Here is a 16,659-nt window from a genome sequence, read left to right on the forward strand (position 1 = left end):
TTGACTATAAAGGGCAATAACTCCTAAAGGGGTCAACTGACCATTTCGGTCATGTTGACTTATTTGTAAATCTTACTTTGATGAACATTATTGCTGTTTACAGTTTATCTCTATCTATAATAATATTCAAGATAATAACCAAAAACAGCAAAATTTCCTCAAAATTACGAATTCAGGGGCAGAAACCCAACAACAAGTTGACCGATTCATCTGAAAATTTCAGGGCAGATAGATCTTGACCTGATAAACAGTTTTACTTCATGTCAGATTTGCTCTAAATGTTTTGGTTTTTGAGTTATAAGCCAAAAACTGCATTTTACCCCTATGTTTTATTTTTAGCCGTGGCGGCCATCTTGGTTGGTTGACCGGGTCACGCCACACATTTTTTAAACTAGATACCACAAACATGATTGTGGCCAACTTTGGATTAATTTGGCCCATTAGTTTCAGAGGAGAAGATTTTTGTAAAAGATTACTTAGATTTATGAAAAATGGTTAAAAATTGACTATAAAGGGCAATAACTCCTTAAGGGGTCAACTGACCATTTCGGTCATGTTGACTTATTTGTAAATCTAACTCTGCTGAACATTATTGCTGTTACAGTTTATCTCTATCTATAATAATATTCAAGATAATAACCAAAAACGGCAAAATTTCCTCAAAATTACCAATTCAGGGGCAGCAACCCAACAACAGGTTGACCGATTCATCTGAAAATTTCAGGGCAGATAGATCTTGACCTGTTTAACATTTTTACCCCACATCAGATTTCCTCTAAATGCTTTGGTTTTTGTGTTATAAGCCAAAAACTGCATTTTACCCCTATGTTCTATTTTTAGCCGTGGCGGCCATCTTGGTTGGTTGACCAGGTCACGCCACACATTTTTTAAACTAGATACCCCAAAGATGATTGTGGCCAAGTTTGGATTAATTTGGCCAAGTAGTTTCAGAGGAGAAGATTTTTGTAAAAGATTACTTAGATTTATGAAAAATGGTTAAAAATTGACTATAAAGGGCAATAACTCCTAAAGGACGCAAAGTGATGGGAAAAGCTCACTTGGCCCTTCGGGCCAGGTGAGCTAAAAATGAGGTCACCGTTCATTTGACATCACAATCTGCCTTTGAAAGAAGCATGCATTTTTGTTACAGCTTTTACATTAATGCTAGCAAGACAAATCTTTGTTTGGCTTGCTTGCTTTATTTGTATCAGTGTTTGCTCAAGCATGGTAATTAAGATAGGCGGGGCTTCAGCTTGTATACATCATACTTAGATTGTATCGGACATTATGTCTGAGGTTAAGGACACTAAATTTTAAAACATCACATGACAAATATTTTCACATGTTTTCTCACCTGTAAAAATACAATAATTTGTCAATGAAAGAAAAATATAAACTTTTTTCTTGTATGAGGCTGAGAAACTGGCCTTCAACATTAATTGACCTAATATTGTTTTTATAACATATCAATCTATTAGTTCAGTCAGTTATTTCCATGTCTGTCCTTCGACTATGCAACAAGAAAATATTCCAAAAAATGGGAAACAATTGTATCGAAAAGAGAAAATCGAGTGCACCTTTTTTATGTTAGGGTGTGTTTGAGATGAATATTTTGTCTTGAAAATGTACAAAACAAGAGTATTTGATACATCATCTCGCTTCAGACTCTATCATTTTATATAGCAAAACTACAGGTTGACTTTATAACATCAAAAAAAATCACAGAACGAAAAGATGAAATATAGGGGTCAAGTGAAATACCTATCCAATGGATCACAAAATCAGAGTAGGTGTGTTCGAATAGCTATTTTACTAAAAGTGCTTGACGACAGTATTTAAGTTGGATCTCTGAACAAAAAATTGTCTTCCGTTTCTACGATTGTGAAAATGAAATGGCGTAATAGAAAGATAATTTTGACGAAGTAGAAACCTGTCTGTATTGTATATTTACAGGTAAGGAAACATGTGAGAATATGTATCATGTGATGTTTTAAAATCTAGTGTCCTTAACCTCCAACATAACGTCCAATAAAATTTAAGTATGATGTATACAAGCTGAAGCCCCGCCTATCTTAATTACCATGCTTGAGCAAACATTAATACAAACAAAGCAAGCAAGCCAAACAAAGATTTGTCTTGCTAGCATTAATGTAAAAGCTGTAAGGTACTTTTTTCTGATGAACTAATAGGCAAAATAGAGGTAATATCTAAATAGAAAAAGAACTAAATTACAGAAATTGGTTAAATCTGACATTTTTTTTAGTTTAAGTACAGCTCATTTGAAAATAAAAAAAACAATATAGATCACCGATGAGTTAAAAAAGATATTTCAATTTTGATGCCAAATAATGACATTTTTGCACCAAAGGGAGATAATTTGGAGCTTTTTCAATAATATAAACATTTTAAAAGTCATCTTGGGGCCAAAACATATAGATTTTTTGGGGCTGATTTTTATACCATATCATAAAGTAACAACTAATAGTGTAATAAATAAAATGTGTAATAAAAAAAAAATGTTCAAAATTTTGCTGTGTATTTACCTCTCTGAAGAATCTACTATCAGTAGCTGCTGGAAAGATCTCTGCTTCTAATGTCATCCCTCTACAAGTAAAACAAAATTCAGTCAATACATGAACTATTCTAAACAGCTACACAAAGTGTTTTATTCAAACAAAATGATAATCAAGAAAGAATCAAATAAATGCATTTAACATTACAACTACTGGTATACATGGTTGTTTTCACTGAGTGTTTTACATTTTAAAATATATGTACTGAAAATTCAGAAATTATTGAGATGTTTTTATTATTGCAAAAGATGAGACAGGGCTATACTATCAATAATTTAAACTTGCATTTTGAAATTTTTTATACAAATTATACAGGATTTTTCACAATAAACAAAAATTCAAATCGCATTTTAGTCCAAAATGACAAAATTGCAATAATAAATGCACACAATAATTTCTGAATTTACAGTATCCTAATGGCATTGGCTATCATAATTGTATGTTTAAACGCCTTTCTTTTCTCTTTCAAGGAATATTCCAGAGATGAATTCATGGAATATATAGAATGAATACATCCAGAGGATTCTAACAATGAAGTAATTTGGTGTTTTAAAAGATGTTCCCCTTGTGTTGCATTGTTCCTTTAGTCTGGTCCCTCCCTTTTCAGTGTACTTTGTAACTGACATTTTAAAAGGAGTTCCTTTTGTTTTGCAGGGTTTTTTTACTTTGCTGTTTTTAAAAGACACACTTTAAAAAGGACGATGTCTAAAATAGTTCTTTTTAACAACTTCTTAAAGTTATATAATGAAACTTACCCTTCATCACATGATCTCTTGAAAGTCATTTATATTAAAACAAATTGTGTTCTTACATAAATCAGAATATCATATTTTACTGTACTTCTAATTTTTACCAAGTCATAAATATGTATCTCCTTTAATCCAGCTGATATCAACATTTACATAAATCAACATGTGCATGATATATTTGTCACTGAACATTTAGAATCAAACCAAAATAAATAACAATATTTTTTTGGTTGTTAATATGGAAATAAATAACATCAGTATGCTGTCGATATATATATTTGTGATGAAGATATCCAATTTTTAATACATGTTTGTACCAGTTAGGAAAACACTGTGAAATTATGTATTTAGAAAGTTTTTTATTTACTTACAATTGTTTACAAGTTGTTTCAAAACAATTCCACCATGGATCCGAGGAGTCAGTTGATGTTAACGACTGGATTTCACATTTCTAAGAAAAAAATATAACTCATATGACAAACAATAGTCAAAATAAAAAAAAAAAAATTCTAAATAAGGTATGAAGAATACAATTTTAAATTTTTCCAAATATTTCAAATCCTCCAATAAAGTTTGTTGGTTTAACAAGGAAACAATAGTGAATTGAATTGACTCATGTAATACTTCCTTCAGGTGTGATTAATAACAGAATTATAGAATTATTAAATACAACAGGTTGTAATTCTTTATCAATTCAAAAACCAAAATTTAACTCTTTTCAACTACAATGTAGTAAAACCAGCCATTATTCACTGTAAAAGCCAAAAATAACAGCCATATATTCAATATTATCAAGTATTCTGCATCTGCACAGACAGCTATAGATCTTATTCAATTACCGACTTATCCTACTCATGTTATTTATCTCCTAACAACGCTTATTCTCCTCACATCACAAGGTTACAAATTTGAATTTGCACAATATAAATGACTTTGTACATATTGATTCCAATATAAGTAAAATAATTGAATTCCACAACCACATTAACAACATAATCCGGAAGCACCACCAAAATGTTCTTTTCTTAAAAAAAATCTTTACCTTTGAAATTAAATGTAGAGAAAAGAATTAAAACCAACCTGTTTAAACTCATATTTCACATCATCCCCAGCTTCGGAACACCATTTCTTAATCTTGTCTTCAAATTCTTTGAAGTCGACAGTTGGGGTAATTCTTATGTCAAAACCTGGAAATATCATTTTTAAAATAGAACAGAATGCCTTGTAGAAATACATACTTTCTACAGTGGACCAATTGTGGAATGTCTGTAATAAACCTTATCACTTATTTTAATTCTGAGACACTTGTCCTACTGAGCTTAATGGTGTAAACTTTTTTTCTTATGGCATCAAATTCTATGATGTCAAGAAATGGCATATAAATAGTGATAAGGTGTATAGATGAATAGGGTAATATGCTGTATATACTTTCACATCCCTTCTTGGTGAAACCTTGGTCCTCCTTTTCTAATATCACTTCTCTTCAGAGATAAATGATATTTCTACCAGACCCATCTACGTATAGTCGCCAAAGTATTTAAGCCTATTTGCATTTTGGAGTATGTTATCAAAATAATCAATACAAACTGCAATTAATACAATTCCATCATATCTAATAAATACTAAAAAGGTTTTAGGGCATCTAAACTAGGTTTATAGAAAAGATCAGTCTCCTTTTCGTTTAAATTTGACAAAAGCCTAAAGTAGCTTACCTGCACAAAATTCTGTTGGTACCAGGTTAAACTGGGTTAATGATCCTCCCTACATAGAAATAAACAAACATGCCTTATTTAAATTCTTTATTAGAAAGTAAATGAAACAATTCATAAATAATGATGACAAGTGTTATGAAAAGTATAATGAAAAGATGACAAATGTTATAAGAAGATGAAAAATGTAATGAAAAGATGACAAATGTTATGAAAAGGTGACAAATGTTATAAAAAGATGACAAATGTCATACAAAGATGACAACTACCATCAACAAATGACAATATCATGAAAAGATGACAAATGTTATGAAAAGATGATAACTATCATGAAAAAATAACATTTCTCACATAGAGGTGTATTCAGTTTTTTAATTATCTTGCTAACTTGAATTTAGACTAATGTACTTATAAGTATTACAACTTATGTTCTGTGATTCAGTTATAAACTGGAAATAATAGTTTGCTTGACAAAAATATGGAAAAGTTACTATACATTTTAGATATATACACTAAGGAAAGCTATGAAGATTTTGGTACCTACCTGTACATTTGTCAAGTTTACAGTTGTGACTTCACCTAGCTTTATACATGCATTTCCTTTTAACCTAAAATAAAGTTAATGCTTATTGTTTTATTGGAGAATTGGGTTAAATGACAGATTATTTTTTTTATTGTTTATGAGAAATTTATTAACAACTTTTATAGACTCAGGACAATTTCAAGCTAAACATATTGTATGAAATGGTTTTAGTTAAAGACTGCATGTTGTCTTCTAGATGTCTTTTGATTATTTTTGTTGATGGATTGTTGTCTCATTAATGTATACCATATATCCAATTTAATAATAAAAAAAAACATTGTTAAATAGCATCTAGAAAGTTAAAATAGGGTCATTTAGGCCAATTCATACTTTTATTTAGAATTTTACTCTAAAACCATTGAAATATTAGTAGCAATTTTAAGGAACCAATAACCATACTATGAAAATTGTTGCCAAGTACACTGATCTCACATTATAAGAAAGTAAGACTTACTTTTTCTCCTCCTGTGCTCTAAATTCTAGGAAACTATTGATTACTTTTCTCTGAAAATTTAATAGGATTTTCAATACATGTACCGGTAACTCAAGTTTTTATCTTCTTCCAAACTAGAGATGAAAAATATCTTAAAATATTAGCTAAGGCAGCCTTTTTAACATTTTAAGATTAGAAAATGTGATACAAAAAATTTAAAAGACATGAATCTCACTAACTATGACCTAGTATTAAAACCTGAACTGTTCTGGTTAAGTTTATTGTTTGAACATAGAATATATTGACCATATGTCATAAAAGTATTACATATGACTCTAGACAGAATTAGAAATCCTTGCAAAAGTTTGTAAATTTAACCATCATGTTACACTTAACTTAGTCTTCAATTTTGTTGTTAAATTAAGAAGTAAAAAATCTAGTCATAAAAGAAGATATTTTGTCAATAATCCATTATCAACACTACTGAAAAGCAGGACAGAACATGAATCACCTTAACCTACATTTAAAACATGAGTTTCTACTTTTAAAACTTTTGTCAAATCTAGAATTAATCAACACAAAATGTAAAGATCATTTCATAAATTTGTTTTGTCTGTAATGCTTTTCTATAAGTCAAAGCTTTCTTACAAATTTTTCTGCAGCATTATCTTCAATAAATCTTGAACCATGACCTGGCTTTCCTGGACAATGAACACGAACCCCTGTAATGAAATATTACAGAAAGATGGGACTTTGATTCTGTAAACAATGATTAAGCGATCAAAAAGTATTTTTTTGTCAACATTACATTTTTTCAATCTGTGTTCATGATTAATAATGTTGAAAACATTATATTCTAAATGATTAAGAAAAATTAAGCTGGAAATTTTGTTTATAAATTATTCTGTGAATTTTGTATTTATTGTTTTTAAAAACATATCTAAATGAAATAAATGAAGCACATATAAGTAATAAATAACCTTCAGTTTGAAATTTTTCATTTGCATGATGTTTAGTAATGACCAATAGCCTTTATTTTTATGCCCCAAAATGTTTCATGAAGTTTTGTAGACTGTTATTTTATTTCAGATTTGTACATATTATTCAAGCTTTTATGTATTCTTTCAGTTTGTAATGCATTAGTATATGAATTAGTTGTAGTTGAATTTGACAGGCACAAGTATGTTTTATCAATGAAGTATATAACTTGTTTTACTTACACCAAGGTGCTCTTTCCCCATAGAAAACAGTAAAAGCATTTGTTGGATTTGCTAGACCTAAAATATAGAAGAATAGTTGTAAAGGTAATTACAAATTGAAGAGATTTCAACCAGGTACTTAAAAACCCAGGGTCTTTTAATTTCTAAAAACTGCATTAATCTGTATTTTTAATATTATATTCATTTACTAATGGTTCATGGAATTGATATTTTCCATTTGTTTGTTTCTTTCTCTAAAAGTTTATTTATTATTAATATTCCACTAAAAAGTAAAATAATAAAAATACCAAACTCTGATGAAAATTCAAAAAGTAAAGTCTGTAATCAAATGACAAAAAGTAAAGTCTGTCTGTAATCAAATGGCAAAAAGTAAAGTCTGTAATCAAATGACAAAAAGTAAAGTCTGTCTGTAATCAAATGGCAAAAAGTAAAGTCTGTAATCAAATGACAAAAAGTAAAGTCTGTCTGTAATCAAATGGCAAAAAGTAAAGTCTGTAATCAAATGGCAAAAAGTAAAGTCTGTAATCAAATGGCAAAAAGTAAAGTCTGTAATCAAATGACAAAAAGTAAAGTCTGTCTGTAATCAAATGGCAAAAAGTAAAGTCTGTAATCAAATGGCAAAAAGTAAAGTCTGTCTGTAATCAAATGGCAAAAGTAAAGTCTGTAATCAAATGGCAAAATCAATAGCAATCAAACCTAAAGCTATTAAAGACGATAATCCTCTAGTTATAAATCCTGATAATAGAAGTACAATGTATTATCATTTGAACCTTTTTTATAATCTTGTTATAGCTGATAGGGTTGAAATCTATAACAAACCATTGTTTTTCAAAAGAAAACTAAATATCAGATCTAAAATTAGTACCTTCATCAATAGCGCAAGCAACATTCATTTTCTTAAATTCCTCTGTTTTTACAAATTTCATCATTCCAAGAGTACCACCGATTTCTTCATCTAAAAAGATTCATAGGTAAAGAAATAACATTCAATAGACATAAGGATAAATAGATTTTTAAACAAAGATTTTCTTATCTATAGTACATTCATGTATTTTTAGTAATATTACTTCACATTAATGGTAAATCAAAGTACTGAAGTACTGAACATTGGATGACCGCAAGTTAAGGTAGTCACAAGCACCAGTCTCAGAAAAAAATAATGGTGAATGTGTTCACGAGACACAGATGATGCACCCGCTTGCATATAAGCGATAATGTTATAATTGGACATAACTCAAGAACTGTAAAAGCGACACTACCAAATTTGTACTTGATCTGAGTTTGGTGGTAATAAGCATTGTGTATATGTTTTATGACATAAAGTTGATGCAAACTTAAGTAAGTAAACAGAAACAAAAAAATCAGCAATTTTTCCATTTGTAAAGGGGGCATAACTCTTCAACAGTATAAGTGATGCCACCAAAATTCATATCTGATCTGTGATCTGTGACAAAAAGGGACCAAACAAAATTAAGAATTTCAACCGTATACTGTTGCATGTGCTTACTGTTTTATTTGTGTTCTATTTCAACCTGTCTGTTAACAGTTTATAATCATAATCATAACTGGATCATAGGCCTATTTATAGTATTAATGGGTCATGGTCTCGTCAATAGTAAATTAGATGGCGACCAGTCAGGAATATACATTTAATGTTTATTCTTTGAGTGCATTTGTTTCTTAACTGAAATTTTGTCATCTATGACTATTGTCTAGCAAATGTTAAGCTGCTAGAAACAAAAACATTGTTTAATGACCTTTATCAACCCTGGGTAGTGAGACAGAAATAAATTGTTTAAATGATCTGTAAACAAACAAGTTAAAGTGGAAATTAATGACCAGGACTTTGCGAAAACAACACATGCTCATAATTATTTACACGACTGATGCAGAAACAAATATTCGTTGATACATCTGAAGGAGACAGGATCAACAACGATGTGATGTATTTTGCATGTACATTGTTTATGTGAACAATATCAACTTTGACCAACAATTGTAAAAATCAAATGGATTAAACGACTACACACGTAATCATTGTCATTGTTTAGATCAGAAACAAATGGGCTCTTTATAATAATTTCAGACATTGTCTTGTAGGGATCTTTTTTCAGTTCTGAATTACATTTTAGTACATATCAAACCAAATTGGGTTTGAATAAATTCAACAGGCATAAATTTGACAGCTAACCTTATTCTTTATTGTTTATTTTGAAAAATTATATGAAATTAAAGGAGTAACAGTACTGTAGTACCAATTGCAGTTGTTCTTTAGGGATTTAACAGTAGCAAATTCAGTTTTACTTGTGCCATGAAGTGGAGTCAATAAAACTGATATTTGGAACCATCAAATCCCAATTGACAGAAAATTGATTTTAAAATGGCATTTGAAGATTTTGTGATTTGAATAAAATAAGAGGAGATATGGAATAAATACATGAAAAAAGGAACAAGTTTTTTCCATATACATTGTACTACATCTTTTTACTAACCTGGTACAAATGTTAAATAAATAGTTCTCAATGGTTGTATTCCTTTAGCCTTCATTCTCCTTACCGCCTCCATGTATCTTAAAGAATAAATGTTTACTACAAAAATGTATTCTGTTAAAATAATCTAAGTTGCAACAAATTCACTGACCAGTAAAATTTATTTATCTATATACTAGTTTATGAGACACTCCTAGAAAAACATTTTCAGATCTGTCTTCCAAGAAATATCCTTTCCTTGCCACATGTGGAGCAGGATCTGCTTAACCTTCTATAGCACCTGAGATTACCACGGTTTTCTGTGGGGTTCCTATTGCTCAGTTTTCAGTTTTCTATATTGTGTTTTGTGTACTGTTGTTTGTCTTCTGGTCTTTTTTCTTTTTTTGCCATGTCAATTTATTTTCTACCATGAGTTTGAGTGTTTTGATTTGACTTTCTTTCAAAACAAATGCATTGGATGTTAAATGGTCTTATCTAAATTGTTGGCTTCTCATAGTAAGGGTTAAAAAATGTATTTAGGGTAACCTTAATTATATAAATATTATGATAAAAATGCAATTTCCAAAAAAATTGTGAGGAGAGATACTTATTTGAGGGATCTAACAAAACCAATAAAACATGTTTGTTCAGTGTTACTTGTTTAAATAAAGAGATCTATAAGAAATCTATTTGGGTTCATTTCTCATAACAGGGATTGCTTAAGAACAAATATTTTTGAATTTTGAAGGTAGTCTGTTTTAAAATACAGGAAGTCTTTCAGAAGTGTGATGTGGAAAGCTGCTCAAAAGGTTTGGTCTCTCAAACTAGGGATTACTCAGGTCCTTTTTGCTGAGGTTGTACTTACAGGCATCCATTTGATTTCATGTCCTACAAAGTGGGTAAAAACAACTCATTAAAATAATAATACAGAGTTATTTAACCATAAGTGGGTTTTAATTATAATCAAATAATAATTTTGTTGTGAAATAATTGTTTTATTAATATGAAAAACAGTCTCTTCCGGTTATTCAAATCTAGAATTTACCATTGAACCCAAAAAGCACATGAATAATACAACTCATTAATAAAATGTATGTGTTTTTTGTCTGTTCTGAATACACCATTGGACATCTTAGAATTAAACTCCCATTCAGTAACAAATTAAGCAGAAGTTATCTCCCATGAAAAGAGCGATTTGTTTTAAAATCAGGAGTTTACTCAGTTAATAGTCAATGTATGTTCTAGGCTCGAACCACTGACCAATATTAATATACAAAAGGCCATTTCACTTTCTGGTAAATTAAGCAACTCCTTAATTTTTTTTCATATTACCAGATAAAGGTAAACTCCTATGAGCAGTAACCTGTTTATGTGGAAAATGACATATCTAATACATGTTTTCGAAAGTAAACATAGCAGTATGGGCTTTGCTCATTGTTGAATGCTGTACAGTGACCTATAATTGTTAATTACTGTGTCATTTGGTCTTTTGTGGAGAGATCGTCTATTTGTCAATCATATCACATCTTCTTTGTTATATAGCAACAACAAAAATAAGAACACAAAAAGTACAACAGAAACTTTACTGAAGTACTTTGGATTCATTTATTTTCGTGGGTATCAATTTTTGTGGATTGAGGAAATCTTGCATTTTTGTGGATATTTGATTTCGTGGTTTGTCGAAGTCTGTATACAAACCCAACAGTAAATTTGTGATTCGTTGAACATTTAAATTCGTGGTTAACCTGTGCCAACGAAAAACCACAAAAATTTGTATCCCACGAATAATAATAAATTCACAGTACACAAATATCACATAATTCCTGCATTTTCCTGACACAAAACCTGTCAATAGACTTCTTACCTGTGTTCCCCTTCCATAGATATCTCCATTTTCCATCTTTACTCCATCCCATGGATCACATTTCCAATGTTCCTATATGAATATAATTTTTTTCATTATAATTAACTATTTTTCAAAAAATTTTTATGAATTATATGAACTTTCCCATGAAATTTAAGTTTGTAGCCTTCTAGAAAGAAAAATTAGTTGTTAACCATTAAAAGAAATTGTGTATTAAAATGGACATAGCAATAAACATTTGGCAATATTTTGTAATGTTGTTTGCTCTATTTTCTTACTGTTGCAGAGGGTAATAAAACATGCAATTTTATCTTTCTGAAATCTTTATACCTCAAATACAGGAACAACATCAGTGTGTGAATTCAGTACAATTGATGGCAGTGAGGGGTCACTTCCTTCCCATGTCATTATACCTACAATTCTTCCAGGGTGCACCTGTAAAGGAGTAAAAACAAATAAAAATAATAATGCATCTGTTGCTTCCAGTAACACATTTCCAACTACAGTGAAATGAAAATCTGGGTCAAAACCCTAACCTGTCATATTAATAAATTTGTTTTCAGACTATATACAAAGAATTAGCAAAATAAATTGTTACTGCAAAATTTTTGGAAAATTGATAATTCTTTTAATCTTGAGGGGGGGGGAAATCCCCCCTCCCCCCCAAATTTTTTTTTTTACACTTCTACTTATGCTATTGAACCTTTTGTTCAATTTCAGAGTAATCAAAATGCTTAAACACAAGGTATTGTCCTTTAACTAGAAAAATGCTTGATTTGAGCCTCTTTTTGGCTCCTAATTCCTAAACAGTTGGGACATTTATCCCACACCAATCCCAACCTTCCTTTTGTGGTATTGAACCTTTTTATTAAAATTCATAGAGATCTATACACTCAAACTAAAGTTTGTCTGGAAACCAAATGATTTTGCAGAACAACAACATCATAGCAATACATGAGTGACCGTAAATTATTTACAGAGGTATAATTACCATCATTAAAGGTAGAAATAAGATTGGTATAAAAAAACTTAAATAGAGTGACTTACAGCAAAGTGTTTTTAGGGATTATGTACCCTTGTGTTGCTTCAATGCTAAACCTATGGAAATTTTATAGAAAATCAACAACCTTTTCCCTTGTACTCTCATATTTGACAATTCGGTACTTGATAGACAGAGGATTATTGCATGCAGTGCATGCAATGATTTCCTTAAAACAAGTTTATAATTTTAGATATCTGTTAAAATAAATATAAATGTGAACCAATTCAAGTACACCTTCAAGGGTGCACCTTTAGTGACTCAATATGAGATTTTTTGGAATTTAAAGGTTGTTTTAGGACTTTTTGTAAACAATAAACGCTAGCTGATCATAGAAAAACAAGTGAGTTAACTATGTTTCAAATTTTATTACAAAAATCTCTGTATTAAAGTCTGTGGATTTTCTACTAAATTCTTGACTTTATTTTCACCAAATTCCCTTTTTCTATTAAATGCAACTTAACTATAAATGATTATGCTTTGCACAAAGTTTCCCCTTTGTATATGTACAAAATGGCCAATCTCTAATATTCATTATCTTTGCTGATTTGATACTATTGCAGTTTAAAAAGTTCATAATTCACAGGCCACAGAAGGGGTCATAAACCTCAACATAGAAATATATGATATTTCTACATTTTTGTTCACCTCATAACCTTTTATTTTGAAATAAATTTTGAATATACATGTATATATATATATATAATAAATACCTTCCCAAAAGTGAATCTATATATTAGATGAGTAGGCATATTGTCTCACAGGCAGCATAGGTTAGTTTATTTTGTTCATGTTAAACTTTGTGTCATGTTTTAGTTAGATGGTCTCGTAACTATGCCTTAAAAATTACATTGTGTCTGCCTTACAATGTATTGTACAGTTGGTGAACAACTTCATTAATACAAATATCAAAATCCAGAGGAATTCAACATTCAAAGATGATGTCAACATTTACATTGTGTATGACCATGAATTTATTTAAATGAAAGGTGTGACTATTGTCTCTTTACTATATATTACACTGGTGGTATGACTCTGAATTAATTAAAAGTGCATGGAATAATTAATTTTTCCAACTTCAGTCATAAAAGCATTTTCCTTGTTATCTCTCCCCATTAATTCTTATCAGTGATGTGTGATAACTTGTATGTTTCAAAACAAATATCTATGGTTGGAAATATTTTGTGTGCATTTATTTATTACAAAAAATTTACTTAGCAAAAATTCACAATTTACAGTAGTTCACTGAAAATTTTAATTGTTCATTTAATACATCAATATCTATTAAATAAATCTCCTAAAATGTATTGTTTCATGGTGTGATAAAGTATTGTTATCATTGTTATCATTTTTTCATGCCATTATCACATAAATATCAAAGGATACCAAAGAAATTTGACATCATATGGCAGGCATAAATGATATAAAAAAATAAAAGTAATACCTCAACTGTTTTAAATGGCAGACCAATGTCCTTTGCTTGATCTTTAAGAAACTTGATAGCTCCATCTAAATAAAACAAATTACAAATAAATCTGATCATTAAAGTGATGTGTATAACATTCTTTTAAAAACAAAAAAAGAAAGAATCACTTGTTAATACAAACCTGTATGGAGAGAGACTGTTCTTAGTATCAACATTTAATTAAATTAAATTAATTTAGCTATCTATCTATGCATTTGGTATTTCAGAAAAAATACACTTGCTTGTTGTTTTCTTCAATTAATGTTATTGCAATTGTTAAATTTTATGTACAATATTCTTCACTGAGTCATACCTGCCAACTGTCACTACTTGCAGGTAATTTCCCCTATGGAGACTCCCAATTGGAAATTTTGAAAGATCAATATTGTCCACAATTTAAAACAAAACAATCAGTTTCACCATTGGAATAGCATTGTAAAAGAATGAAAAAGCAAATAAACAACATTAAAATAAATTTGATGGCCCCTTGAGGTTTTGTAGGACTATTACAGCCATCTTGCACGTAAAACCCCCATGGGCATTTTGAAACACTGGCAGGTATGCTGAGTTTATTCCACGTCCACTTGTATTTTTTGTCCATCTGATGAGTTAAGCCTTTTTCAACTGATTTTTATAGTTCGTTCTTATGTTGTACTATTATACCACTGTCCCAGGTTAGGGTTGGGATCCCGCTAACATGTTTAACCCCGCCACATTATTTATGTATGTGCCTGTCCCAAGTCAGGAGCCTGTTATTCAGTGGTTGTCGTTTGTTTATGTGTTACATATTTGTTTTTTTCGTTCATTTTTTTACATAAATAAGGCCGTTAGTTTTCTCGTTTGAATTGTTTTACATTGTCTTATCGGGGCCTTTTATAGCTGACTATGCGGTATGGGCTTTGCTCATTGTTGAAGGCCGTACGGTGACCTATAGTTGTTAATGTCTGTGTCATTTTGGTCTTTTGTGGAAAGTTGTCTCATTGGCAATCATACCACATCTTCTTTTTTATATTATTATTGACAACGTCTGTAGGAATGGGAAAAAATATTCCAGTTTAGTGATACAGTAGTTAATTATGTCTGTCATGTGACTTCATTCACCTTAAGACAAAGTGTAGGCATTGTCACTTCCAAAACATGTTGAGTGAAATAATAAAAAATTTTGTTGCTATTCTTCAAGAAATATTTGGGAAATTAAAATCTTATTAGTTGGTCACCCTCTCTTCAGTTGTAGGGTAATTGAGATTACATAAAATGTACATAGAATATTTCTAGACTTTTCTCCTGAATTATGTTCCTACAGATGCATGAAACTTTAATAGTGCAGGGATACATGTTCGCCTTCTCTCTGGTAGTTGATAATCTTTTCCAGTCATACAGATTGATATAATTCGAAAAGTACACTTGGATGTCAATCCACAAACAATTTGCTTGTAGTTAGACACTGTTTTTGTGAGGTAAACACTTTTTGGGAACATAGTTGTATTAGTCAATACCTAAAAGGAGGGTTGTAATGGGGGTACTTTCATGACAAATAACAGTAAAAATTCCTGCCAAATGACGTTAACAATAATTTTTGGTGCATGACATTACATGCCTGCCAACTTTTCAAAATGCCTGTGAAAGATGGTTCTTATAGTCCTACAAAACCTTCAAGGGGTCCTTCAAATATGTGTTTTTTTGGTTTCTTCGTGCTTTAACAAGCTCATAGCCATATTTAAATTAATTGTTTTCTTTAAAATAGTGGACAAAATTGCTCTTACAAAATTTCCACTTGGGAGCCTCCATGGGGGAAATCCCCCGTAAATAGTGACAGTTGGCGGGTATGTGACAATAAAATGTACACTTCTTTTAGATGATAAAAAATTGACTGAATTTGATAAATCACAAAAATAACAGTTACAATAATTATTTGAGACATCTGAGAGGGTGATAAAGGGGGGTCCTGAACACGGAAACAAGTGAAATAAAAATCTCAAAAACGTTGCACGGATAATGAAAATTGGAAAAACGAAGCACGAGAAATAAAATTGTAAATATAAAAGAATTAATACTTGAAGTTATTACTCAGCCGTTCTTGGAGATCAGGCAATCACTATTTTTGAACATGACAATCTCGTAGTAACCTTTGAACGTCTACAAGTTGCATGTGATTTGAAAAAATATTATTTATAGTCATTTGATAGCAATTAATATCCTGGGAACACGTAATTAAAAACAATCTCTGGACTGACTTTGAATTTAGTCCCGGTTTACTATTTATAATGAAATGCGGGATAAGCACAAGAAATTAAGAGTACCGGCATGAAACACGGAAAATGAATATGGGGAAACATGAAGCATGCACAACCAAACACGAGAAAACAAGAAATTAAATGTCGAAACGCAAAAACATGTAAAACAAAAAGACCTAAAACGTTGAACGAAAATAACTCTTTACCACCCTAATCTGAAGATAACGAAATTTGGACAAATCAGAGTGAAATTTTAACCAAATTTGACGCTAAAGGTTGACCAAAAATAACCTTAAAACGTCTGATGTTAAAGGGCATTCTT

General features: G+C 30.4%; 1 protein-coding gene across 1 annotated transcript in view; it reads right to left on the reverse strand.

Annotated features, from left to right (window-relative positions):
• The window catches only part of LOC143045785 (aminoacylase-1-like), a 28,393-nt gene that overhangs the window by 11,459 nt on the left and 275 nt on the right, over nt 1-16,659 (reverse strand). The window contains exons 2-15 of the mRNA XM_076218539.1: nt 14,083-14,147; nt 11,930-12,034; nt 11,600-11,671; nt 10,601-10,623; nt 9,760-9,836; nt 8,133-8,222; nt 7,268-7,324; nt 6,696-6,769; nt 6,069-6,118; nt 5,576-5,639; nt 5,035-5,083; nt 4,403-4,509; nt 3,694-3,773; nt 2,544-2,604 (exon numbers count right to left, since the gene is read on the reverse strand). Of these exons, the coding sequence (XP_076074654.1) occupies nt 2,544-2,604; nt 3,694-3,773; nt 4,403-4,509; nt 5,035-5,083; nt 5,576-5,639; nt 6,069-6,118; nt 6,696-6,769; nt 7,268-7,324; nt 8,133-8,222; nt 9,760-9,836; nt 10,601-10,623; nt 11,600-11,671; nt 11,930-12,034; nt 14,083-14,147 (974 nt within the window). The remainder of the gene's footprint in view (nt 1-2,543; nt 2,605-3,693; nt 3,774-4,402; nt 4,510-5,034; nt 5,084-5,575; nt 5,640-6,068; nt 6,119-6,695; nt 6,770-7,267; nt 7,325-8,132; nt 8,223-9,759; nt 9,837-10,600; nt 10,624-11,599; nt 11,672-11,929; nt 12,035-14,082; nt 14,148-16,659) is intronic.

Source organism: Mytilus galloprovincialis, chromosome 1 (genome assembly GCF_965363235.1).
Source record: "Mytilus galloprovincialis chromosome 1, xbMytGall1.hap1.1, whole genome shotgun sequence".
NCBI classification, from domain to species: Eukaryota; Metazoa; Mollusca; class Bivalvia; order Mytilida; family Mytilidae; genus Mytilus; species Mytilus galloprovincialis.